The sequence below is a fragment of the Liolophura sinensis genome, chromosome 12, assembly GCF_032854445.1.
Source record: "Liolophura sinensis isolate JHLJ2023 chromosome 12, CUHK_Ljap_v2, whole genome shotgun sequence".
Classification (NCBI taxonomy): Eukaryota; Metazoa; Mollusca; class Polyplacophora; order Chitonida; family Chitonidae; genus Liolophura; species Liolophura sinensis.
The window spans coordinates 10,136,363-10,163,333 of NC_088306.1; the positions used below are offsets into that span (position 1 = coordinate 10,136,363).

Genomic DNA, 26,971 nt, shown 5'->3' on the forward strand with positions numbered 1-26,971 from the left:
ACACTCGTCCTATAAAATCTGGAATACTGATCGTGTAGCGGCGGCACCCCTGTGCATTAAACTGAAACAGAATCGATTCTGATTGGCTGGTGTGAAAGGTCTATGCTACTCACCTTAGGCAGAGGCGGTGGCCTTAAGTCTACCGGTTATAGGGGTCTGTATTAGAGAGAGTAAGGATATGTCTAACATAAGCTGAATTTTAGGGAAGGCAGATTTTAGTCGAACGTGACCAAGACTGCAGGGTTTAATTTATTTATTTGATTTGTGTTCTACACCGTTCTTATGAATAACGCACGACCTTCCGCAGGTTGTTGGCAGACCTACCCACGTAGGGCCGGAGAGGAAGCCAGCATGAACTGGACTTGAACTCAAAGCGACCGCATTGGTGAGAGACTCCTGGGTCATTGCGCCCTGCTGGCGTGCTAACCACTTCGGCCTGCAGGGTTAACCGGGGCTGGACCCTTATCTCCACAGCCAGCCAATCAGTGCCAATTGAGTATCCATTTAACTACTTAACACCATGTGAACAACGAGGCAGAGGTATTTCTGCCCAAGCTGATAGCCTATATATTTCCCTTTGGTTGGGAGATCAAACTTGCGTTTTACGTGATCTCAGGGTTGCCTATCTCTGATGGAAAATAGTATCTATACTATACACTGAAAAAATTAATCTGTTAAGTTTAACGGAAAGTCTGTTATCTGAGTGATGCTAGAATGCATTATGTTATTATAGCAGATTATTCTGTTAAACTCATATTCCATAAATTCAACATAACTATGTTCTATTAGTCTTACAGGATATTATGTTGAATATCACACAACATTGTGTTATAATAACAGAAAACATTCTAGCATCCCTCAGACAACAGACTTTCTGTTAAATTTTACGGATTAATTTTTTTAGTGTACTGCCTCTGATAGGATTGCGACATTCAAAATGACAAATAAAATGAACCCTTTTTTTAATTACTGATTTTGCAATCTGTAGAACCGTTCATTTACTCGGGGCCCGTTTTACAAAGTTGTCGCAGTGCTGCCACAAGAGCATTTAACATCTTTACTGTATGTAGTTTGTGAAAATCATTAAAAAAATGAAATCTATGATCACGTATATATATATGGCAGTGATACTGGTTTCAAGATGATTTTAATGACGTACGAATTCAAGGTATTAAATTACAATATTTGTGAAAATCACAGCGATGAAGCCAGAGAGATATAAAACTGTACCGGAAGTAAGATGATGCAGCAACTAAGTGAACAAAGTAATGCATTCTACTCATAACGCATGCGTCGCTCTCTACCTTAATTTCGCTTGATATCACTGCCACCACCAGACAAGCTTGAACTTTGGAGCCTGTGACACGCACTCAGGCTTGTTTGGACATAGTCAAACTATTTAATCAGCGTCCATCAATAAAATTGTTTTAGGATTTGATTAGGACTATGTTGTACATACTCTAGATCAAATGAATGCATACTCATGAATGCGTATAAAGTCTTGAGACGAATTGTTTGTGTATTCTCCTCGATCCTGCCTCATCACCGTGACCCCAGTGACCTCGGCGTTGTTCAAGATTTCTGTGCAAAAATTTGCACGTGGTTGCAGTGATGTAAATCAAAACGTAGAGAGCGACGCATGCGCTGTAAGGATAGAAACAACGGTCTTACGCAAGAAGTCGGCCAAACAATATGTAGCCTGTACAGAACAAAGAACATACACAAAAACCATAAAACTCATGATTGCATGAACCAGTTTCAAAACTTTCAGTAAAGATAAGGAATCGTTTCTAGCATCTTAAAAGCAGCTTTTTTTTTTCGCATATTCTGTATGAGAAGGTCAGGCCGTCAGTCTAATACGTATTCTACATTTTGATGAAATCTATATATACATCAACAGTAAAAACGATATATTCTCTACGTCTCCACAAACAGCTGGAGAACGTAGAGTATATATATATATATATATATATATATATATATATATATATATATATATATATATATATATATATATATATATATATATCCTGTGCGACCAAGATATGCTCCGGTAGGTGAGTCTTCAGCTACTGACCTCTGTGACATCTGTTGTGATCAATCAAGTCCAAAGAAGAGAAATCGCACACTTTTGAAAGTTTATCTTTATCTCATGTCGTTTCGCAATTCAGGGGGACAAAGGTGGTATTACTTTTAGTTACATATTTGATTAGTGTTTGTACTACGGAACCACGAAAGTACGGAACCGTGGAAGGACATATCTTATACATTTTAGCCATCGAACAAAAAAAGAGAATAAAATAATTATTCTGCCATATTCTGGAAATTAAGTTTCCACGAGTTCACAGAGTTATTCCCGAGCATATCAGAAATTTCGATCCTAAAGCAAGCGGTGATGCACGCCATTGACTAACTCGGGAATAATTCAGGTAACTCGGGGTAAATTAACTTAGTGACGCAATGGACATGCTGCATTCTAAATAAACGCATCTCTGGCTGGATCACTAACACTCCGGAAAGTACTGTCCCCCGTGAAAAAAAGTTTACTGAATAAATTCTCTTTTATTTGGCCGTAGAAAAAGTTGAGAATAAAGAAACAAAATCAGTTTATTCAGGACAAAGTAATTTTCCCCGACTTAGCGGCCAATGAGACACTAGTATTTCAAATATCAGCTTTTTGGTTGGTTGGAAAGTACTTTGCCCGCGTTAGCAGAATATATATATGTATTTGTTTTTTTTCACCTTGTTTTTGTCCGACGGATAAAAAAAAAATTATACAATTATGTCCCTTCTGCGGTTCCATAGTTCAGCGCCATTCTCAATTTAAAGATTTTTTCACTTATTACTGCGGTCAGATTTGTGGGTGTAGGAAACGGCAGTCCACAGTAACGCACCAACCTTCGTTACGCACTTTACTTGGATTTATTTATTTATTTATTTATTTGATTGGTGATATACGCTGTACTCAAGAATATTTCACTTATACGACGGCGGTCAGCATTATTGTGAGAGGAAACCGGACAGGGCCCGGGAGAAACCCACGACCATCCACATGCAGGCTGCTGCAGACTTTCCCACGTACGGACCAGAGAGGAAGCCAGCATGAGCTGGACTTGTACTCATAGTGACCACAATGGTGAAAGGCTCCTAACACGTTAGCCATTTTAACCGTCACTGTACCTGGAAATCCCCTCAGCTAAAGCCGTAGCTAAACTAGTGACAATACAAGTCGAACAAGTGATGCATTGATATAAAGAGCCCTATATATATAGTGGCAGCGAGGCAGAGCTTTAACCACCAGTCATCACGGAGAAAGAAAACAGAGAAACCACCATGTGCCTAACTGGGAACTAGACACATATTTTAACGAAAGGTTGTCGATACTTTTCCTAGAAAATCACGTTTCAGCAAATGGAATACCATCTAAAAAACATTACCACAAAAAACCCCAAAGAACCCCCACAAAAACAAAAAAAAAAACGCACTAGGAGAAAACGGAATAAATACACTGGTTTTGCTGGATTCTCCGGCACGACCGTATTCAGTAGGTCAAGGGCTTATGGTCTACAGCTGCCAACAGGGGGCCACCACACAACTTAATATATGCACATCATGCGGTTGTCAGGGGGAGAAATGAAAGCTGGGATTGGAAATTCCGCCCGAGAATGGCTGGTCGTATAAGATAAGCCGGATAAATGTAAAACCCTTTGGTCATTACAGATGATTAAATCTCCACTGATTATGTAAATAAGAAAACATGCAGGGGTGCATGATGTTATTGGCAAGCTCTCCTGATGTGTATCAAGTCCAAGTTTCATGTCGCTGTATCGGCACGCCATCCCGTGTGATGGCACAGACTAGATTGAGAGAGAAACAAATAAACAAAAGTTTTCTTACAAACTGCATTTATTGCACATGTACACGCAATGGATATGCTGCATTCTAAATAAACGCATCTCTGATTGGATCACTAACACGCCGGAAAGTACTGTCCCCCGTGAAAAAAAGGACATTTATTGTACATGTACAGGATTAATCATTTACGCGCCCATACACACATTAAATGCAATCAAGAACAGGGAAATTAAGACATAATATTACTATCAAGCTTACATGTATACAATCTAGTGAACATGCTTGAGGTATAAAGACATTAAATTTATTTCCCAAGATATGTTCACTAACGCAAACATAATGGACGCTCCTTTCCAGATACCAAAACAGTGCAGTCACTGACGTGAGACTCAAATAACAGCTTTCGCCCATAATCCCTTGTCTTCAATACCATCCAATCAAATACGACGCAGCTTCTCGTCGAACGACAGGAAAGTTGTACTATTACAGTTATTACAGTATTACGTTGCAAGAACAACGACATTTGTAAACCTTTAAGTGTATATGTAATCCAATTGGCGTGTACATATGTCAATATGACAGTCAAACGAATGCTTTCCGGTAAAGTCCGGTAGGAAGAGCTGACACAGATCATAAGTACATTGCATCGAGGATTCGTAAAAGCACTTACAAAACCATCATAAATGTCAATGACATTGAAAAAAGACACAAATTATTATTTGAAAATGAATCCAACGGCGTGTATGAACACGTATTACAGCGTTTATCCCGGAAATCTTGCACTGATGTCACAGAAAGTCTGCCGATAATCTCATGTACGCCTTGACTGATGTCTTTGGATGGAACACTGGTTCAGTTTATTATCTAATCATCAATTCGAGTTTAAGTTTAATACGAGAATTTATGAATGCGATAAAATGTCTTCGACATGTTACTCGGACCCTCTGCTACAGGGTAAAATCAATTACATTGCCTGTTTTTTTTATTCCTTATAACGCTATCAGAGTACGGTATGCACACTTTGTATTTTCGGAATAAGGTATGCCTTGAGAAAACTGAAAGACGATGTAATGAAGGAACAACGTTACACTACATCACCCTTTCTGGTGCATGCTTAAATGCCCACACCTAGAAATACAAGTCGTTGGAAAAACTGATCACTTCGCTGAGTGATTTACTTTAAGTTATTTATTTCCCAACGGCAAATGACAAAGGAGACGAAATATAGGGTGAACACACCGTCAGACCAAAGAAAAAAAAAAAAACCTAACAAAAACAAGCATTCTTACACCTTCATTGTGATAGGATAAGTTGTCGGTAAATAAACTAGGTCGGCTTTTTGTATTTATCAAACACACCTTCAGCAATGAGCTGCTGTTTCTTCTTCTCTTTCAATTGACTTAAGAAGTCCTCCATTTCTTTCAGTTCCGGCTGAGGCTGTTGCTTCGCTGCTGTTACCGTAGCAGTAGATATTGCCGACACTCGCTTGTCGGCACCTTCGCGAGTAAGTTTTCCCGCAGATTTCACTTTCAACTGCCTGGGTATGTACATCATCAACCCTGTGGTTTTAGCAGGAGCCAAATCCGTAAAAGGCTTCTTCACTTCTGAAAGCGGAGGATTTCTCTTAACTTTGGAGCCTTCAGTCTTCCTTTTTTTGGGTGAGGGTGAAGATCCCGAACTAGAGCTAGAGTTTGACGACCTTGAAGACGAGTTGGAAGATGAAGGGCGTCTCCGTTTTCTGTCCCGGTTTTGAGAGACAGAAGATCCTCTGTAATCACCTGTACGAGACTGATTGCCAGATGACGTTCTATGTTGACTTCGTTTTTCTCGGGAGCCTGATCTATGCCGGTCTCTGGATCTGGATCGCTGTCGGTGACTGGATCTAGATCGCCGTAGGTGAATGGAACTCGATCTACGTAGATCTCTGGAACTTGACCTTTGCCGGTGTCTGAAGCCCTTTCTATGCCCATCTCTGGAACTCGATCTACGTCCATCTCTGGAGCTCGATTTACGCCGGTCTCTGGAGCTCGATCTATGTCGATCTCTGGAGCTTGGCCTTTGGAGATCTCTTGAAGTCGATTTATGTCGATCTCTGGAACTCGATCTTCTATACTGAGCTCTGGAAGTCGATCTATGTCGATCTCTGGAACTCGACCTTTGCCGATCTCTGGAGCTACTTCTATGTCGATCTCTGGAACTCGATCTATGTCGATCTCTGGAGCTCGATCTCTGTCGATCTTTGGAGTTCGATCTATGTCGATCTCTGGAGTTCGATCTATGTCGATCTTTGGAGTTCGATCTATGTCCATCTCTGGAGTTCGATCTATGTCGATCTCTGGGGCTCGATTTACAACGATCTCTGGAACTCGATCTTCTATGCCGAGCTCTGGAAGCCGATCTATGTCGATCTCTGGAACTTGACCTTTGTCGATCTCTGCGGCCCTTTGTATGCCGATCTCTGGGACGCGATCTATATCGATCTCTGGAGCTCGATTTACGTCGATCTCTGGAACTCGATCTTCTATCCAGACTTCTGGAAGCAGATCTACATCGATCTATGGAAATCGATCTTTGTCGACTCCTGGATGCAGCTGTGTCTCGTTTATCTAGACTATTCCGTTCTTTCTTCTTGGAACTATGTTTTCTGGCGCTTTCAACAACATCAGGTAAATTTATTTGATAATTCCTTCGATCCGACTCGGGGGCTCTTGGATCCTTGACTCTTCCTGTGCTACCTGACCCTGACTGAGAACGACTTCTGTCATCTCCGTCTCTCCTAGTATCGTGCTCTAGTGAATGCCTATCCCGTTTCTCCTTGTGGCTATTGTCCGAACCCCTTTCAGGGGATAATTCAGCTGATCCGACATGACTGTAGTTCTGAGCTATAACTGTCGGACCTCCAGACACAGTCCTTATTGCCTGACCAGAATGACCTTCCTTTGGTTTTGCATAAAACTTATCATTATGAACCTGAATTTTAATGTCATCATAGAGCTTGTTTTTACTCAATACCTGCTCAGTCGAGTTGTGGTCTGCTTGGACAGTATCAACTACGCCAGCAGAATTAAGGTCAGATTTATCTGAATGGCGCGGGGATGTGTTCCTCTGCATCTTCTTTTCGCCACCTCGAAAGTGTGTGGGCATTTCTTCAGGACTGCCTCGTACTACCAAACCTCTTGTTTTTCTGCAGATTGGAGAACCAAGCAACGTTTTCTTCTCTGGTGTTCCTGCATGCGCGCTGTCAATCCCAGGTGTGCTACGCCCAGACGGAGTGTCTCTTAAACGCTTTTGTGTTAATCCTGCTCTTTCTTGTAAATCTGGCGAAAACACCCTAGCATGTGGGTTATGTTTCGTTTCTAAATACTCCATGAATTTCATACTCTTGCTTTTGTTGTCCTCAGCAGTAGCGGCAATCTGAGATCTTGCACCGGTATCACTGTCTTGGTAGTCCAAACCCTGGGGAGGAGGCGACCGGTTTCGGGAACTTTCCTTGATGGGTCTGAGATCGGTAGATCTTCGACGGTCGTCTTGTCCATAACCGTCCCAGCGTTTGGAAGCTAGGACTCTTCTTGCCTCTTCCACACCTCTATCCCCGTCATCTGACTTCCACAGCTGTCTATTCCTCTCTTCAGATCCTGAGAGACGTCTATCGTCATACCTTTCTATTGAACCTCTGGAATGCCGCCGAACTTCCTTTTCTGTTAAGACTCTTCCATGACGATCCTGACTGCTTTTTTGGCTTTCTTTTGTCTGGAGAGAACTTCGTGTGGAGCGTCTAGCAGCTTTCCTGGGGCTAGGAGACGTGGATGAATCAGAGGATGATCCGCTGCTAGATGACGATGAAGATGAGGATGATGAGCTGGATGATGATGTTGATGATGAGGAAGAAGAAGAAGAAGATGACGACGATGAGTTGCCGTAAAGCTTGCTACTGTCAGGGCTGTTTGGAGACCTGGATCGTCTTCTACTTCCATGAGAATGTTTTTTGCGATTTCCAGTGTCCCATCTCCGTGAAGGGCTGGTATCAGGCTGTCCCTTACGCTCGCTGGGAGAGACTGATGTCATTCGCTCATACTTGGGCTCAGAGATTCTTCTAGAGCGCCCATGGCCTCCTGGAGAACTTTGCCAGTCCCCAGACTTGTGTCGGTCTTTCTTAGATCTAAACAAATAAAAACGAAAGTAGGCAAAATGAAGTATTATTACCATGATGATGATAATGAATTAAAAGAAAAGAACACATTTATACAACCTACACCTTAAATGAAAGAGGTATACTTAAAGTTAAACAAACATCTCAATTTTCTGCCAGCGGTGCTTGTTATTCGAGTAGTTAATAGTTAAACGTTGAAGGCTTAGGACTCTCCTTTAGGCCGCCATATTAACAGATACGAACGTATTTAGCTGATACTGGAAACGCATGTTAATCATATGGTCGGAATACAGCCTTTAGCACATTGACGTCACCGTGAATATTTGAGGGGAGAAAAGAACGGTTTTCATTGGATAAGCCTAAAACATGGTTGGACTTTCAATGTGCCTTGAATCAGTGGATTTTGTAGAAAACGACGATGTTTAAAACCGTTTTTCTCTCTTACAACAACTTAAAATTCTTAGAATTCCACAATTTGTATAGCTCTTTCATTTAAGGTTGTATAAATGTGTTCCTTTGTTTCAAAGAAAGGCACACTGTAGTTTCTTAACAACAACAACATGAACTACTATGTATTTATTTCCTTTATGCCTTTGGTCTTTTTACCAAACTGAAGCAATGACCTGTAACACGGTGGGTTTATGAGGTACCTGTCTTACTTTAATACCTACATATTTCAGCCATACAATAAGCGGGAGCTGGATACAAACAGGCTACCTCAATACCTAGTCAAAGGCTAATGGATTAAAGCAGTGTAACTGACTAAGCAAAGGAGAATCTATTCAATGCATTTCAAAATACTCAACTATTTCCAAAAAAGGACTTAGAACAGCAAATTAATCTTACTGAATATACTGCACCAGTTATGAAATACCCAACAGAATTCATTTAGATTTGACCTTGCCAATGTTGTGTACTGTAATCCTTGAACCTTTTCGCATGTTTGCACGGTGTTTATTCAAGCATATTCTCAAGTGAAGACTGATACAATTACATTTTTTGAGGAGCCCTGAAATTGGCCAAATTAAGCCATATAGTTTGTCTCCGAAATCAACTTAAAAATGTATATTAATTGCTCTTCATGTGTGAAAAGATTGAGGAATTAGGTTACACTACTTTCCATCAATCCATTTGGGCAGTCCTAGAAACGTAACTGAAGGCAAATGTGGCATGTAGGGTTGCTTACCCACGTCCTCTCTCCTCCTCCTTTATGAGCCTGAGAAGCTTATCTTTGGTCTGGCTGAGGGGAAAGTCCTGATGACTACTGGAGCGGGACTGGACATCTTCACAATCAGAGTCGGTGTGGTGGGCAGAGCGGCGAGACACCTGTAAATACAAAACACGTGTCATGTCTCTTCACATCCCTAAACATTAACAAGGTGCAAAATAGACTCTCACTAAATATCATTACAACAACTACTGCAAGGTCAACGTCAGTCGAAACAGTTGAGTGATTATCTTTGCATGTTTCAGTCCTAATTCCGTTCTTAACATATTTGTGTTCAACGTCGTTTTGGGAACTGGTCTTGCGATCAATGATTTATTTATTTATTTTATTTGATTAGTGTTTTACGCTGTACTCAAGAATAGTTCACGTTCACGATGGCGGCCAGCATTATGGTGGGTGGAAACCGAGCAGAGCCCAGGGGAAACCCACAACCATTCGCAGGTTGCTGCCAGACCTTCCCACGTACAATTAATGACCTGGAAAGTCCATTTTTTATGAGGACTGGTACCCGAATGTTTGTTTTGATGCACATTTTGGATTCCAACAAGGCAATGTTGGAAACTATTGTACGCATGTACTGCATATCCTCTTCCTTTTTTCCATGGCACGAAGCTGAAAACATTCCAGTTGTTTCGACTTCCATTTTCCGAGACAGACAGTGAACCATACGTGTATTTGTAACGACTTCTAATCTTCATGAAGATAATTTTAGTCATCCTAAAAATATGCAACTATTAACATTTTACCAACCCATATTTTATGTATGACAGAATATATCAACATACTACACATTTCATATGTAGTGAATCTAGGAACGATTAAATTTGTCAAGAGAAAGCCTGTTCACAGAAGGTCAATTGTCGCTCAACATAAAATCGTTTTTATCATTAAACAGTGCCAATGAAAGGAAATACTGTTGTAATATCAAGGTAGCAGGTATATATATATGTGTCATTTGTTTTCACTTCTACTTTTAGCGGGGCGTGGGAGCTGGGGTGATTTCATTCTTTTATGTTGATTAAAGGCATTTTCCCTTTCAAAACAGCAGAGCTCAGCTATTAACAGCTTCTGCCAAACAGTCACATCCCACCACTAGGTAATCAGTCCAAACTCCTACAACTGAGTGTCAAAAACCAGTCCAGCTGGTGCTAAATGTAAAATGCGACTTGTTCGCATCTTCTCTTCAGAAGGACACTAGCGCTCACCTGCACAGGCTCTCTGCGCTGACACAGCCTTAGGTAGTGTATGACCTCCGGATCAGATCTATTCAGCTCCAGAGCTCGGTGATAATAGTTCTCAGCATCGTTGTAACTGCGGCTGTCGTGTAACCTTACACAGAGGAGAGTACAGTTCATCAGCATCACATGCCTCCTTGGCAAAACATTAATCAGCTCAAATCAAATCCAATCGAATCAAATCTTTGCTATTACTTCAAATTATTACGTTCCACAACATGTCAATCTCTCCTGTGCACATTTTCCGTTCAAAATCGCCAACAAAGCTCCAAAAATTCATAAAGCAGATCACATTATAACTTTTTCAAACTTTTTTATCATTATAAATAGTGCTCATAAAAGGGAAAAATTTGAGCTATTCTTGGTAAATACCAATTTGATTTGATTATCGAATATGGATTTTTTTTTAAAGTCTCCTTTAATTTATTTATTTATTGATTTGATTGGTGTTTTATGCCGTACTCAAGAATATTTCACTTATAGGACGGCGGCCAGCGTTATGGTGGGAGGAAACTGCGCAGAGCCCGGGGGAAACCCACGACCATCCGCAGGTTGCTAACAGACCTTCCCACATACGGCGGGAGAGGACGCCAGCATGAGCTGGATTTGAACTCATAGTGACCGCACAGGTGAGAGGCTCCTGGGTCATTACGCTGTGCTAGTGCGCTAACCCACTGAGCCACGGAGGCCCCAGGTCTCCTTTAAGAGTTGCCTCACCATGGTCTTAGGGCCATTAACAAAAAAGGATAAGAACTCCCAAAGAACTCCGACAATAGACAACTTTAGGCGTAAGTTCCTCCAGAGCCCTAGGGATAGACATCTCTAAGACTGACTTCCAGACGAACGACAGGTATGTACATTTCAAGGCCAAGACTCCATCAAGCCAACACCTTTGTTCTTAAATTAAAATACAGAATTTAAAGTTTTCACAACTTACTCTCTTCCCTTGGCGATAAGTGTTTCATGAAGGTATTTTCTGGCATTGCTGTGACTTGGGTTGGTTTTAAGTGCTAACTGGAAGTCATCAATAGCCTTACTGTAACTTTCATTATTGGCATATCTGAAACAAAAAACAAATAGGTTACACTGGAGATTGTTGAAAATATACTGATAACTTACACTATGTCCTGGCAAAATGTTGCATTTATGTGTTGTTGCTCTTTTCTACAGCATAAACACAGTTATAATTTGCTACAAAACAGACAAACTGACAAACGTGGGGAAAATATAGCTGATTAAGTATTAATGTTCCATGTCATGAAATTTCAAACAAAAATTTAGTGAAGATCAAATATTCGCTTTGGATATATCGCACAGATGAGGTTATTTAAGATCACACAGGACAAACACGAGAGACGCAACATTGGAGAATAGTAAAGAAAATAAATATTTCACTGTCTAGCTGTTACTATTCATACACTGTATCAGGCCTGGAAGCACCCAATCCTAATGGGGATAAACACACATGCAAACACCTTCACAGGAATAAACAACTTTTCCACCATACTTAGCCAAGACAATTTATAATTTGTGACATAACCCTTGTCCATGACCCCGATACTCACAGGGCGCCTCTAGCGACCAGGGCCTCCACATTATCCACATCCACCTGGAGGGCTTTATTCAGCAGCTGCATCGCCTCCAACGGCTTCCCCGCTTTGAAATATGCCACACCCTCAGCAACACTGTAACCATGGCAACAGTGAATGAAATAGTAAAATGTAAATCAGTAAATTTCATTATGAATTGTTTGTTTCAATCAGCCTCAAAATGTCCTGTAATCTCATGTGAGATCATATGTCTATATGTACCTATATCAAAGCTTTGTTGTCCGCTTCGGGACCGGTAGATCCAGAATCAATCCTTGTTCGAGTCACACCTAAGACTTTAAAAGAGGAAGTTGTAACTTCCTCGCTTGGCGTTCAGCATGAAGGGGATAGTGCAACGACTGGTTGACCCGTATCAGTATAATGGCTCGGGCGGGGTGGCTTACTTGCCTTCGGTAAGTCGTCTCAGTGATGCAGCACTAAATAAAAGAGCGGTGGAAATCCGTCCTGCAACAAGGAGGCACATAACACGTGCATGCACCCTAATGATTCCTTCGTCGTCATATGACTGAAAAATTGTTGAGTACGACGTTAAACCCCAAGCACTCACTCACTCACTCAAAGCTTTGTCCTAAGAGTCATCTGAAGGGTTATACTGATCAGCACACAGATGTCCTATTTTACATTTTATTTAAACTCAGTCATTATAATGAAAAACTTACAACACAGAGTAAAGCCAGAGCAGCAACGATGATGGTGTGATAACGTGCTAAATAGTCTTAAATAGCCAGTGAAATACGACCTAAATTTACCTCAGAGTTTTATTCTAACTGTTCCTGCAAATGTTTCACTAGTAGCAAATTACACGTCCCCAAGTATCATGGCTTAAACAGAGTTGGGTAAAAAAAAAATTAAGACAGTGATGTTCATTGCAATTTATTAGATGCCACAGGTTTAGAATTAGACACACCCAAACACAGTACATGTAGACGAATCTGGTAATGTCAAAAGTTTCCGATTTCATTTTCCTGTGGTCATGATAGAGGGCCAAGTAGTTGTAAATCTCAGCTAATGTGTACTGAAATTTTGGTCTAACAAATTCTTCAGCAGTTAAGCTTTTCAACAGAATTACTTACATGTTGCAATGTCTTAGTCTCACCTTTTCATTGCCCACTTAGTTGACTGTGTCTTTCTTAACCCTTCAGCAGTTTCTGACGGTGGAATTTCTAACCTGTGAAGAGGAGGAAACTTGGTGTAAAAGATATGAACTAAGTCAAGACAAGAAGCACCGATCTACCCTGGTAATCTTGAGAAGAAACGTAATGTATTCACACAAAGAAATTGTCCCCAAAAGTACACTTTTACAGGCATATTATCCTCAAACAAACCATAAAACAATCAATAGAGCTCAGAATCAGGCAAAATGAGTTTACAACTCAGTCATGGAAGAAATCTGCAGGTAACATATTGTAACTGCAATCCTAAAAATACCAAAACTTGATTAGTTGTACATGTATATAAAGCTAGTACATCTAGCTCAAGGTTGTTTTATTTCAAAGCTTTGATTTATTTATTTATTTATTTATCTGATTTGTGTTTTACGCTGTACTCGAGAATATTTCACTTATAAGACGGCGGCCAGTATTATGGTGGCATTTATTTATTTATTTGATTGGTGTTTTACGCCGTACTCAAGAATATTTCACTTATACGACGACGGACAGCATTATGGTGGGTGGAACCCGGGCACAGCCCGGGGGAAACCCACAACCATCCGCAGGTTGCATTATGGTGGGAGGAAACCAGGCAGAGCCCGGGGGAAACCTGCGACCATCTACGGGTGCAGCCAGTATTATGGTGGGAGGAAACTGCGCAGAGCCCAGGGAAAACCCACCACCATCTGCAGGTGTGGCCAGTATTATGGTGGGAGGAAACTGGGCAGAGCCCGGGAAAACCTGAAACCATCTGCAGGTGCGGCCAGTATTATGGTAGGAGGAAACCAGGCAGAGCCCAGGGGAAACCCACAACCATGTGCAGGTGCGGCCAGTATTATGGTGGGAGGAAACCAGGCAGAGCCCGGGGGAAACCCACCACCATCTGCAGGTGAGGCCAGCATTATGGTGGGAGGAAACCAGGCAGAGCACAGGGGAAACCCACTACCATCTGCAGGTGCGGCCAGTATTATGGTGGGAGGAAACCAGGCAGAGCCCAGGGGAAACACACAACCATCTGCAGGTGAGGCCAGCATTATGGTGGGGGGAAACCAGGCAGAGCCCGGGCAAAACCCACAACCATCTGCAAGTGCAGCCAGTATTATGGTGGGAGGAAACCAGGCAGAGCCCAGGGAAAACCCACGACCATCTGCAAGTGCGGCCAGTATTATGCTGGGAGGAAACCAGGCAGAGACCGGGGGAAACACACAACCATCCGCAAGTGCAGCCAGTATTATGGTGGGAGGAAACCAGGCAGAGCCCACGGAAAACCCACGACCATCCGCAAGTGCGGCCAGTATTATGGTGGGAGGAAACCAGGCAGAGCACGGGGGAAACCTGCGACCATCTACGGGTGCAGCCAGTATTATGGTGGGAGGAAACTGCGCAGAGCCCAGGGAAAACCCACCACCATCTGCAGGTGTGGCCAGTATTATGGTGGGAGGAAACTGGGCAGAGCCTGGGAAAACCTGAAACCGTCTGCAGGTGCGGCCAGTATTATGGTGGGAGGAAACCAGGCAGAGCCTAGGGGAAACCCACAACCATGTGCAGGTGCGGCCAGTATTATGGTGGGAGGAAACCAGGCAGAGCCCGGGGGAAACCCACCACCATCTGCAGGTGCGGCCAGTATTATGGTGGGAGGAAACCAGGCAGAGCACAGGGGAAACCCACTACCATCTGCAGGTGCGGCCAGTATTATGGTGGGAGGAAACCAGGCAGAGCCCAGGGGAAACACACAACCATCTGCAGGTGAGGCCAGCATTATGGTGGGGGGAAACCAGGCAGAGCCCGGGCAAAACCCACAACCATCTGCAAGTGCAGCCAGTATTATGGTGGGAGGAAACCAGGCAGAGCCCAGGGAAAACCCACGACCATCTGCAAGTGCGGCCAGTATTATGCTGGGAGGAAACCAGGCAGAGACCGGGGGAAACACACAACCATCCGCAAGTGCAGCCAGTATTATGGTGGGAGGAAACCAGGCAGAGCCCATGGAAAACCCACGACCATCCGCAAGTGCGGCCAGTATTATGGTGGGAGGAAACCAGGCAGAGCACGGGGGAAACACACAACCATCTGCAGGTGCGGCCAGCATTATGGTGGGAGGAAACCAGGCAGAGACCGGGGGAAACACACAACCATCCGCAAGTGCGGCCAGCATTATGGTGGGAGGAAACCAGGCAGAGCCCGGGCAAAACCTGCAACCATCTGCAAGTGCAGACAGTAATATGGTGGAGGGAAACCAGGCAGAGCCCAGGGAAAACCCGCAACCATCTGCAAGTGCAGCCAGTATTATGGTGGGAGGAAACCAGGCAGAGACCGGGGGAAACACACAACCATCTGCAGGTGCGGCCAGCATTATGGTGGGAGGAAACCAGGCATCAAATCTGAAGCACAATACTGACGGCATGAATACATGATCAAGGGATGATTAAAAATGTTCCAAAGTACGCACATTTAGTGGCAGTTGGAAGGTGAAATTACATGTAGCTTGTGTCTTCAGTGTCTTCTAGCAGCAGGCCAGTCCCAAAGCTGCCTGACTGTCATATACAAGATACCAGATCTATTGCCTTAACCTAATATATGTACTAAGGTCTGACCAATACTTGGCCTATTCCCTTATGCTGAGAAACAAGTCAAAAAGTTTCAAGATGACCAATATTAAAGTTTTAAGTATGAGAGGGTTGGGATTGTGGGTCTCTTGCTTGTGATATGAATGTTCTAACCTCTCACCCACTGCTTTGTGGCTCTATCCAACAGCCAGTCTACATGTATCATGTATGAACGTAAAAAGACCGAAACATTCATGGAGTTTTTCATTTTCTATTCTCAAATCATTTTTGTTCTCAAGATTTTGTTTTTGTCCATTTATATTCTGTATCAAATGACTGTTTTTTAAATCCAACTGGTCAGTGCTTATTGAGATCCTTTGAAAATACAGAGTACATGTAGCTTCTATTATTTATCTATCTCATTGGTGTTTTACACCGTATTCAAGAATATTTCATTTATACGTCGGCGCCCAGTATTATGGTGGGAGGAAACTAGGCACAGCCCGGGGGAAACCCAAAACAGTTCCTAAGTTGCTAGGAGACTTTCCCACGTATAAGCCCGTGGGAAACCCACGACCACCCGCAGGTTGCTGGTAGACCTTCCCACGTACAGCTGGAGAGGAAGCCAGCATCTGAACTTGAGTTCACAGCGACAGCACTGGTGAGAGGCTCCTGAGTCACTGTGCCATGATGGCGTGCTGACCATCTTGACCCATAGCTTCTCTTAGGCAGATACAATGTTACCTACATGTAGATCTGATCTGAGGGTGTGGCTGTCACAACCGGTGTCATACATTAGTAAGAAAATAGTGAGCCTGAATAGTAATGATTCAAAATGACAACCTTGTTTGAGTCATAAAGCCATACATAACTATAATGTAAAGGTATTCAGTATTTATTTTTGTAAACTATACAAAAGCAATTGCCATTTATGGACAATTTACTTGTCCACAGTATTCTAGTAATAAAATGTCTGCAACTTAAGTCTTTCAGACATGCACATGCACTGACAAGCACCCTATCTTCTAGGGCCAATAGGAGCAACATGGGGCATGTGTGAGGTGGGTTGTGCCTTATCTGACTTGTTCTGGGTGATGATGCCCTTACCTGATCAGACTTCTCCTCAATGATGGGGGACGATGGTGATCAGACTCTACCCCTAACTCCCTCACTAAGTACGGAACACAGAAGCTATTGTTAAAGCCCATGACGGAGTGCAGTAACTCATCATAAGTCACGCCCCGGATCTGAAGATGTCGTCTGAAACAAAAACACAGTCATAGTGTTCAATCAAACTGTAACCATTTGTAACCATTTGATTGGTGTTTATCACTGCAATGAACATTGTTTTTCTAGCAGTCAAGATCAGGGTGTAAAAAATCCTTGCAAGACAGCATGTAATGTATTTATTTATATATTTATTTATTTATCAGGTTGGTGTGTTATGCTGTACTCAAGAATATTTCGCTTATACGACGGTGGCCAGCAATATGGTGGGAGGAAACCGGGCAGAGCCGGGGAAAACCCATAACCATCCGCAGGTTGCTGCCAGACCTTCCCACGTACTGCTGGAGAGGAAGCCAGCATGAGCTGGACTTGAACTCACAGCATGTAATGTAAATCACAGACATGAATTGTTGATTTATTATTTTATTAATAGGTCTTACAAGTCATTTTCATGCCTGAAGGAAACCATCAAACTTATCAATTACCAAACAGAAACCCAAACCTGTTTCCTAAAAACAGATTTAGGTCAACAGTAACTGGTAATCAAGGATAAAACAATAACCCACCTGTAATAAACAGGAAACTTAACCTACCTGTAATAAACAGGAAACTTAACCCACCTGTAATAAACAGGAAACTTAACCCACCTGTAATAAACAGGAAACTTAACCCACCTGTAATAAACAGGAAACTTAACCCACCTGTAATAAACAGGAAACTTAACCTACCTGTAATAAACAGGAAACTCATCATCGTTAATAACTCCCTTAAACACAATGGAAAGCAAACACTGCATTAGTACAAGCATCACAACAGGTGTCATTTTTCTTTGATCCTTTACATAGTTGTTTTACATGATGAAATGATGCTTTAAAGTTAAATCAGCCATATAAGTCTAATTAGATCATCTCTATAGAAAAGGCAAGCACAAAAAAAACATTACGCAATGAGATTACACGACGGAAATCTATATGTAATATGGAACACATGTGAAACAAAAATAAAAACTTAGGTCGTGTCCTTCATGCCATGTTTTACATCAAATTATTACAAAGATGATTCGATGATAAGAGAGTGACTCCCTTTGTCACCTGTGTTTGTCCCACATCTCTGCGAATTACTCCTGTCCACTCACCAGTTTAGGGCAGGGTGTGTCTGGGGGCATGGACTTCTTCAGTAGCGACAGGATGATCTTCTCGGTCTCTGGGTTGACACTGATCACCACAGCTGAGGGGTCAAAGTCAGGTACATGGTTTAATCAGAAAAACTCATCTTCAAACTAATGTCCACATGACCAAAATTCTTCAGGATCATATCTGCTCCGATTTTAAGTGAAACCAGTAATAAACATTTGGGCGCTAACAAGACCATGTGGTCCAGACAGTTCAAGCTGGTCCAAGAATATGTCTGTTCACACCGCCAGATTTAAGCCAGTTCAGTGATAGTGAAAAAGAGTATCAAAATGCATTTGATCCAGATAGTTCACACAATGGAAAGATAAACTGACTGAGATCCAGGAAACTGTCTTTGTCATGTCACTTGCTGGGATAAATAAACCAGCCACTTTCCTATTACAACAAACTTACTATAAATGACCTAAAAATTTGACAACAAAAGAGCATTTTTGGAGGTAAATAAATGTCATGATACTACTCAGGTGCTAATACCAGTATTCACCCTTTCCCAGCGCGATATCATCCTACCTTCCAAACACTGCTCAAAGCACCTTTCTAAACTCAACAGAACTCCCAGAATATGGAAAAATGAGCAACTGCTGAAATTTTAGGCCATTTAGGGGTAATTATACTTTATAGCCTCTTCTGATTAAAACAGGGTTTTCTCAACCTGGAGATTCCACAACTTCAACATTGTTAAATCTTTATATTTATGTGTAAGTAATGACTTACATATACTTTAAAGAATGACTTTAAAATTTTAATGGTGGACTGTCAGCCGACAAAATTAACAACAAAAACTGTCAGGCGGAGCAAAAATATTCACAATGTCAGATATGATATTCTTTTACTCTTACGCAATCTCCAGTCCAGTAATAAATATTCATGAATTTTTACCTAAATATGAATATGTAATCAGGCTGACATATCCTTTTGTAAGAATAACATCTTTTGCTTCCAAACTATGTCCATCTCAGAGCATCTAAGCATATACTGTAGTTCTTCAACCTTTTAGCATGTTTGCTGTTTAGCTGTTTATTCAGGCATTCGGTAAATTACCTAAAGTTTCACAAGTGAGTTACTGTTGGGAGCATCAGGGGTGGTCAGGGAATTATACTGACAGTTCAAGAATGTAAATAAACAAGCTCACACTTCACTGAGCAGTTAGTCTATGCTCCTACCACAAACAGTTCACGTATTCCTCAGTTTTAATCATAATAATTTTAGTACATCATTTTGCAATAGGTGTCCAGTCAGTAACAAGCACAACTAACACAATGAATCCTGGGATACACTTTCCGAGTCCCAGGGTGAAACTTTATGTCAATTACCATATTCAGAAGGCATTATTCTGTCTGAGTGTCTGATGAGGTAAGTTGAATGTACTGAGTACATCAATGGTTACCAGCAGAAAAAAACACTGCATTTCAAATGTCTTTCACCGTAGAACTCACCTTTGACCTTGTCCTTGACCTGGAAAGCATCCACAGGACTTTCATTCCCATAATCCTTAGGTAACTCCTTCACAGGGCAGAAAGCCTATTTAAGATAGTACATATAGGCTCTTTTAAAGGAAAAAGTTTAATTTCATTCACTTCCAAGCACACAAATATGCTATGTTAAATTACAAAAACTTCAGTTCATAAATAAAACAAGTAAACAGATGCTACCTGTAAATTTACAAAACAAGATAAATTATATATATGTTTGCACAAAAAAGCACAAACATCTCCTGATCAGATCCTATGGGTAGAATTTTATTTATTTTATTTATTTGATTGGTGTTTTACGTCGTACTCAAGAATATTTCACTTATACGATGGCAGCCAGCACCATGGTGGAAGGAAACCGGGCAGAGAAAAGGAGAAACCCATCACCAGGTGCAGGTTGCTGGAAGACCTTCCCACTTATGGCATGAGCTGGACTTGAACTCACAGCGGCCGCATTGGTGAGAGGTCATTACGCTGCTCTAGTGCACTAACCAACTATGTCATGGAGGCCCCCTCCTATTGGTGGAAGTTCATCTAAATCGGATGTGTGGCAGGGAATTGACAGACTGCTGATCTTAAGCTCTCAGGCAATATTTACGATTGCTTTGCAGTGTGATAGAACTAACTGCATGCTGTAAACGTATACATGTAATTTCATGGGATTTTCCATGGGTCAACATACCACCCTGCTGTGCTAGGTTGGCAAAACATCAAGTGAATTTATATGTGATTTACAAATCTCATTATTTCATATGATTTCTCAAAAACCAATCAACCTTGTGCATTGCAGTTCGCACAGCATGAGTGATTTGGATTGGTTGGTGGAAAAATTCAGTGAAAAGAATTTATAGGTGATTTACTATAATTTAAAACAAATATCTAAATACAAAAAATTTGAATTTGAATATTTTGAACATTTGAATTGAAATTTAACAACAAAAGCATAAGACAAATGATGCAATTTGGTAAATTCAAATTAACATCAATCATGAATTTAAATCAAAAATGAAAAGAGACTTACAGTAATCTTGAGATGATCCAAGTCCCTGCACTTGCCCTTGTCCATACAGAGGAGAGTGACCACTAGACCACTGTCCAGCACACTAGAAACTACCCCGATCACCACATCGCGCTTCTCCAGGCTCTGCACAACAGCAACAACATTAGCCTTGCATTACAATGTGCATATAAATTATACAGTTTCTATGCTGGTACATCACCTTGTCTGGATCAACAAGTAAATATGCACATTATGGTGAACTATGAATTTAATGAGTAGGAAATCATCAACTTTTATATGACAAGTACGTATCATGCTTATTGTAAGTTACGGGGGCCTCCGTGGCTCAGTTGGTTAGCGCGCCAGCGCAGCGTAATGACCCAGGAGTCTCTCACCAATGCGGTCGCTATGAGTTCAAGTCCAGTTCATGCTGGCTTCCCCTCCGGCCGTACGTGGGAAGGTTTGCCGGCAACCTGCGGATGGTCGTGGGTTTCCCCCGGGCTCTGCCCGGTTTCCACCCACGATAATGCTGGCCGCCGTCGTATAAGTGAAATATTCTTGAGTACGGCATAAAATACCAATCAAATAAATAAATAAATAAATACTATAAGTTACGCCAAAGGGTTAAAATTTCCCACCCAGTGTTTAAATCCTCATGTACAATTCTCAACGCACAGATAACCATTTTGGTCCCACAATATTTATCCAGCTTATGTAAAGCTGAGCTAAGCTGAGACATGCTAGCTATGTTGACTACACACAGAATATGTCGACTGGTACTGTGGAGTGATGTCACAATGATGTGCCATGGAATGCAGTGTCATGGAGAAAAATTATGTCAAGCCTGTGCAGTCATTAAGCTGAAAACAGCGTAAATTTGGCGTCACAAAGAAAGCATCATACCCTTGTGGTAATGGCCTGCAGCTAAGACAAGTGTATGTGAACATTTTAACCCGACAGATCAGCCAATAGCAATCAAGAATAATGAATATAAAACATAAAAACTAAGAGATTGTTACAAATGCCGATCATTACATAACCATTTATGGCTGCTCTTGATATTCTTCACTTAATACTACATTCTACCAATTAAGGTTTTCCATTCTTAAAGACAATGTCTCAATGTTTTCATAGCATGTTACATGGCTGTTACTCACATTGAACAAATGATACCGGGCACAGTCAGGGGGAATTCCCATGAAGGTTTCTAATGGAGGCATGATGGCATAGTAATCTGAAAGGCAAACAGTTCCACAACACACGGACAGATTACTTTTTGGTTGACAATACATAGACATGTACTTGCTGCTCTTTTCACATCACTGGAATCTGATTTTACTATTTATTTTTATTTATTTATTTATTTGACTGATGTTTTACGCCGTACTCAAGAATATTTCACATATACGAAGGCGGCCAGCATTATGGTGAAAGGTAACCGGGCAGAGCACGGGTGAAACCCACGACCATCCGCAGGTTGCTGTTAGACCTTCCCATGTACGGCCAGAGAGGAAACCAGCATCAGCTGGACTTGAACTCATAGCGACTGCATTGGTGAGAGGCTCCTGGGTCATTACGCTGCAACCTAGCTCTAACCAACTGAGCCATGGAGGCCCTCAATATTTATTTTCACATTACACTAAAGAAGACTTCACTTGAACAGATAGTGAATCAACGTTGATTGGCTGTCAGAGGAGATAGGATTTCCTAGGTTAAATCTCGCAGCCTTGGTCAAGCTTGAATAAATGTACCATACCTAAAATTCGACTTAGGCAAGGCATAGCCTAGACTTGCCAATCTCTCACACCAGGTAATCAGAAATGATTCTGTACCCCTTTAAATATAACTCAGGCAAGGTTTATGAATGGAGGAAAACAGGTGGTTTTCCTAGGTGAAATCACTGACCTTACCCAGGTATCGAGTCCCCTCACACAGCTGAACCAAAGGGAAATGGAATTAAACATATCACCTCAACAGCCAGTTCATAGAGCCACTGGGCCAGCATTAAAAATATGATCTTTAGGTGAAACCCCAGCAATCCTCAGAAAAAGGGCTCTGTACTCAAATTTTTAGTGATTATGATAATCTCTTTTCTTTTTTTTTTCAATGTTATTTTCTTTAAAGACCCTATCTTTTACATTCACCTGGATTAACACAAACTTACATTAACCCACCGTATTTGTCTGATGAACACGCGCATGAAAGAATTCTTGAAGATGTGTGTTTCTACACTTTAAGTGTCTGTAATCATTAGAAAGTTTAAAAATGCAAAAGGACATGATCACCAAGAAAGTGGTCACTGTAAGCATGTTATAAAGTACGGTTATACTTGACCTTCTTAAACACTTACCATTCTCCTCCACTTCAGATGTGGGCAAGGGCACCTCCTCACCCATGTCTTTGTACAACAAGTCAGCCTTCTTTGCCAGAAATTTCAACAATCTTCGGCTGAATTCCGAATCTCTGCAAGACAACAAGTTAAAGAGTAGAGTACAAAATATGAAATTATGCGTCAAAAGAAAGCCTACAGGTTCTGTTTAATAACATAATAACTATACATATAGTAATTCTTCAACATTTCAGCATGTTTGCAAGGTGTTTTTCAAGCAAATTTTGGGAGCATTATAAAATTATACATTTTGCGAAGCCCTGAAATTGGCCAATATAACCAATGTATTTTTTCTCCAAAATCAAATTAAAAATATGCATAAATTGCACCAAAAGTTGATCTTTCATATGTAAAAAGCTTGGAGAATTAGGGTATACATATACATACCTCTGAATATCTCTACCTTAGCTTACATTTTGGCAGAGCTAGGAAACCTTGTATTCCCTTTAATCGGAGCAGTGCGAGAGTTCGACTGCATCACTCATCAGTCACTCATGTTGTGTCTCCTGCGAAAGTACAGACCTGCACAGAGATGTGTGCTATAGTTTTGTCGGCTTCACCTTTATTCCTTATCAGCCTTGAAGTTTATCGCCCCAAATGAACCCAATCTCTAATGGCGACCGCGTCCCGTTTATGTAGCGTTTGGTCCCATTTGCAGAACTAATTTAGGCTTTAAAATGAACTATGATTGGTTAGACTCATGATGGGAAGGATTTGTTTTAATCCTCGAGACAGGCAGGCTGCTAAATGATAACGGTGAGGCATGCATATTTGTGTAGGTCTGTAATTTTGCAGGAGACACAAAATAAGGTCCTGAGGCACAAGGCGGCTGAACTCCGGCACTACTCTAAGATAAATAAATATAAGGCTTCATAACTCTGCTGGAGTGTGAGCCAAGGTAGAGATATTCAGAACTAACATATATATATATATATATATATATATATATATATATATATATATATATTAATATATCTACTTCACTTTTCTATGATTTTCACTTTTCATTTTTCTACCACTTAACACCACTCTTGCATATCACACTGTCATGACAGCTGTAGGTAAAGGACGGATAAGTGTAAAGATTATCAGTGTGTTTTGGTCTATTCTTGCAATATTGTATAAGTTCCTATCATCTGCTAACTCACCTGTCTGCCATGCCCGAGTCCTGTGCCAGGTGAGCAGGGTGGGGCAGCCTGTCTGAGCCACCCTCCTGCTCTTCTCTTAGCTGACGACTCAGCCCCTCTCCGTGATACTCCACTGCCTGTCTCAGCAAATGACTATCCATCTTCGTCGCTTAAATGTCTTAATATGTTACCTGACTAATTAACTTGTTAATGAGTATCAGTCTTGCTGGATTTATGCCTATGGGCATACATCTTCGGTATCCATTTTAGATATTTACCACAGGCAGGTTTAGTTGGGTCTTTAGTTGTACACATCAATGCATTTCATCTTATCACAACTATCTATCCCTGCAACAAATAGAATATAGCTTAATGATATGTATTACACTTCATGCTGTGGTACTTGGATATACATGTAATGCTATTCTTCAACACATTTATATTACATGTCAGTTGATATATCATGAAGGAAGCCAGTCGCACACAATGAAACAGCAAGGTCTGACAGGTACCTCAGGGAAGCCACCACATTCACCCAGACACCTGTGGCAACCAAACACCCTCTGCAAAACCGCATTTAGTCAGATACCTTATGCAGAACACTGCCCTTAAACTATTGCAGGCTAATCACAGCACCTCACCTGCTATCTGACTATCTAAGCCAGTTCCTCTTTTGGTTCTGTACATTGTAACTTTCTGCAACAGTACTGTGTTACACATTGGAACCGGAATTTTGTACTACCCGTAATGCCCCCCCCCCCCCCCCCATTTCACTTTTAAGCCCTTTATCGATACAAAAAACGCCTTTTATCATGAGTTCTGGCCTTTGTTTCTTCATTTGCTCATCCAGAAGTATTTAGGCTTTAGCTCTGACGAGTCGTCTCTTAATCCTAAAGGATAACAGCTTTGATGCCAACAGTGCTACCTGTCACATAGCCCTACATGCTTTACGTGCTGTCAGTCACACATCGATGTTGGGGTGCATAAAAAACTTCTTATCCGCCCCAATATCGATGTGTGACGGACAGCATGTAAATCTGGTACAGTTATATGACAGGTAGCACTCTTGGCATCACGGCCGCTATCCTTAAGGATGAAGAGACGGCCCGCCTGAGCTATTTAGGCTACTGAAATGCTACAGTGTGTGTGAAGACTATAATTTCTAAAACTGAACAGCATGTGAAAGAATCATAATGATCAAAGATGTGCACAAGCTGGATAAAACACGCTACTCAAGAGTAGGCACTCTGGCTTCTTCTGTCATGACAAACTGACAACACGAAGGCCGTTTCAACAACTTTAACATGTCAAGATGTAAATTCCCTTCTACCATCTAACAGCCCTATTTGGATGTGAACACACGACCTAATAACTGATCTAGGGCCTATCATTTTCTGGCATGGTCCTTCGATGTACTCTAGACTTTGTCTACAATAACTTCTTAATCTTGGTAACGCAGTTTTTCTCTTCTACGTTACACCAAAATACACTACCGGTACTCTGACATCGTGCCGGTTGTCCCCTTTCTCGTGTTCATGATCGGGTTCATCAATAAAGTTCGAGTATCCACTGAGTGACGTGTGCAATGTGATTTAAAATAAAACGAGTCCTGAACAAACCTTTTCTATAACTAAAGTCATTACCAGGGGAATCGGCAAAGTAATGTCACTCTATTTGCACAAAAAAAATTTTCAAACTTTGTTTTTCTGTCTGCAATACTTTCTAGCCATGTTGTGGCAGTCTTCGTCTCAGAGTTGTCATTGAAGAAAACGCGAATATGCGAATACCTTTGTGCGGAGAAAACTTACATTGTTTTCTAGCCTCCTGTACAAGAGATTTCTGTCAAGTTCGGTAACTGTGCTTGATGTAACTGGGTACTGGCACATCACAGCTGGCAAGCTTGTATTGTACTTGCTCATTGTATTAAAATGCGGCAAAAACAAACAAACAAACAAACAAACAAAAAACAAACAAACAAACAAACAAAAAAACAAACAAACAACAACAGAAAAACCCGAGAAAACATCTCTTCATTTTGTACATTTTTTGAGCTTAAATCCAACAAGAATTTATGTCCAGTAAGATCTAGCAAGTCCAGATTAACAAAATACCTGAGTCAATCACCAAGTATAGGCCTAGCAATAATCAAATGTTATCACTTGTACATAAATAAATATAATAAGATAAATAATTGATAAAATAACATTAAAACAAACAAGATATCTTCAAATTTGCTGATTTTTTTTTTTGTTTTATACTCTACTGACGCACACAGGTATTAAATTTATACCTCCATGTATGTCTGGTCCGATTTATTGGTCGAGGAGAGGCCAGTTACCGCCACACGGCATACTGAGTACAGGTGGGCATACACTATACATTACTATATGTGAGTTTAAGTGCAGCTCATACTGGCTTCCTCTCCAGCTGTAAGTGGGCCGGTCTGCCAGCAACCTGTGGATGGTCGTTGGGATTCCCCTGGGCTCTGCCCGGTTTCCTCCCACAATAATGCTGGCCACTGTCGTATGAGTGAAATATACTACGGAGTAAAACACCAGTCAAATAAATAAATACATTACTATAGGCGTCATACCAGCACCAGCACTGGATAAAACAGCATATGGTAGAGTGACATATTGCAACCTCCACATGTAACCCTACTCATGTAAACCTTGCAATATGTTGACAAATTATAGATGAATAGGTTTCAACACATAATGTTATTAAACCGAATGATAGACTTTGAATGATTGACCACCAAAGAACTGCAGCATTCCTTAGCACTGGA

The 26,971-nt window shown here is 41.3% G+C and overlaps 1 protein-coding gene across 2 annotated transcripts; it reads right to left on the minus strand.

Moving 5' to 3' along the window:
- Positions 1 to 3,962: 3,962 nt before the first annotated feature.
- On the minus strand, positions 3,963 to 25,940 carry LOC135479074 (serine-rich adhesin for platelets-like). 2 transcript variants are annotated; one of them, XM_064758793.1, is made up of 15 exons: positions 25,803 to 25,940; positions 24,205 to 24,531; positions 23,018 to 23,130; positions 21,825 to 21,901; positions 20,689 to 20,811; positions 19,632 to 19,716; positions 18,138 to 18,229; positions 17,731 to 17,768; positions 16,883 to 17,035; positions 13,175 to 13,246; positions 12,034 to 12,153; positions 11,406 to 11,528; positions 10,439 to 10,562; positions 9,192 to 9,331; positions 3,963 to 8,014 (listed from the first exon to the last, which is right to left on the minus strand). In XM_064758793.1, the coding sequence occupies exons 2-15, from the start codon at positions 24,342 to 24,344 to the stop codon at positions 5,182 to 5,184; spliced, it is 4,233 nt and encodes a 1,410-aa protein (XP_064614863.1). In that variant the 5' UTR covers positions 24,345 to 24,531; positions 25,803 to 25,940; the 3' UTR covers positions 3,963 to 5,181. The 2 variants fall into 2 exon arrangements, with proteins under 2 accessions (XP_064614863.1, XP_064614864.1); XM_064758794.1 differs by lacking the exon at positions 25,803 to 25,940 and having other exon boundaries at positions 24,205 to 24,886.
- Between the last annotated feature and the right edge of the window lie 1,031 nt (positions 25,941 to 26,971).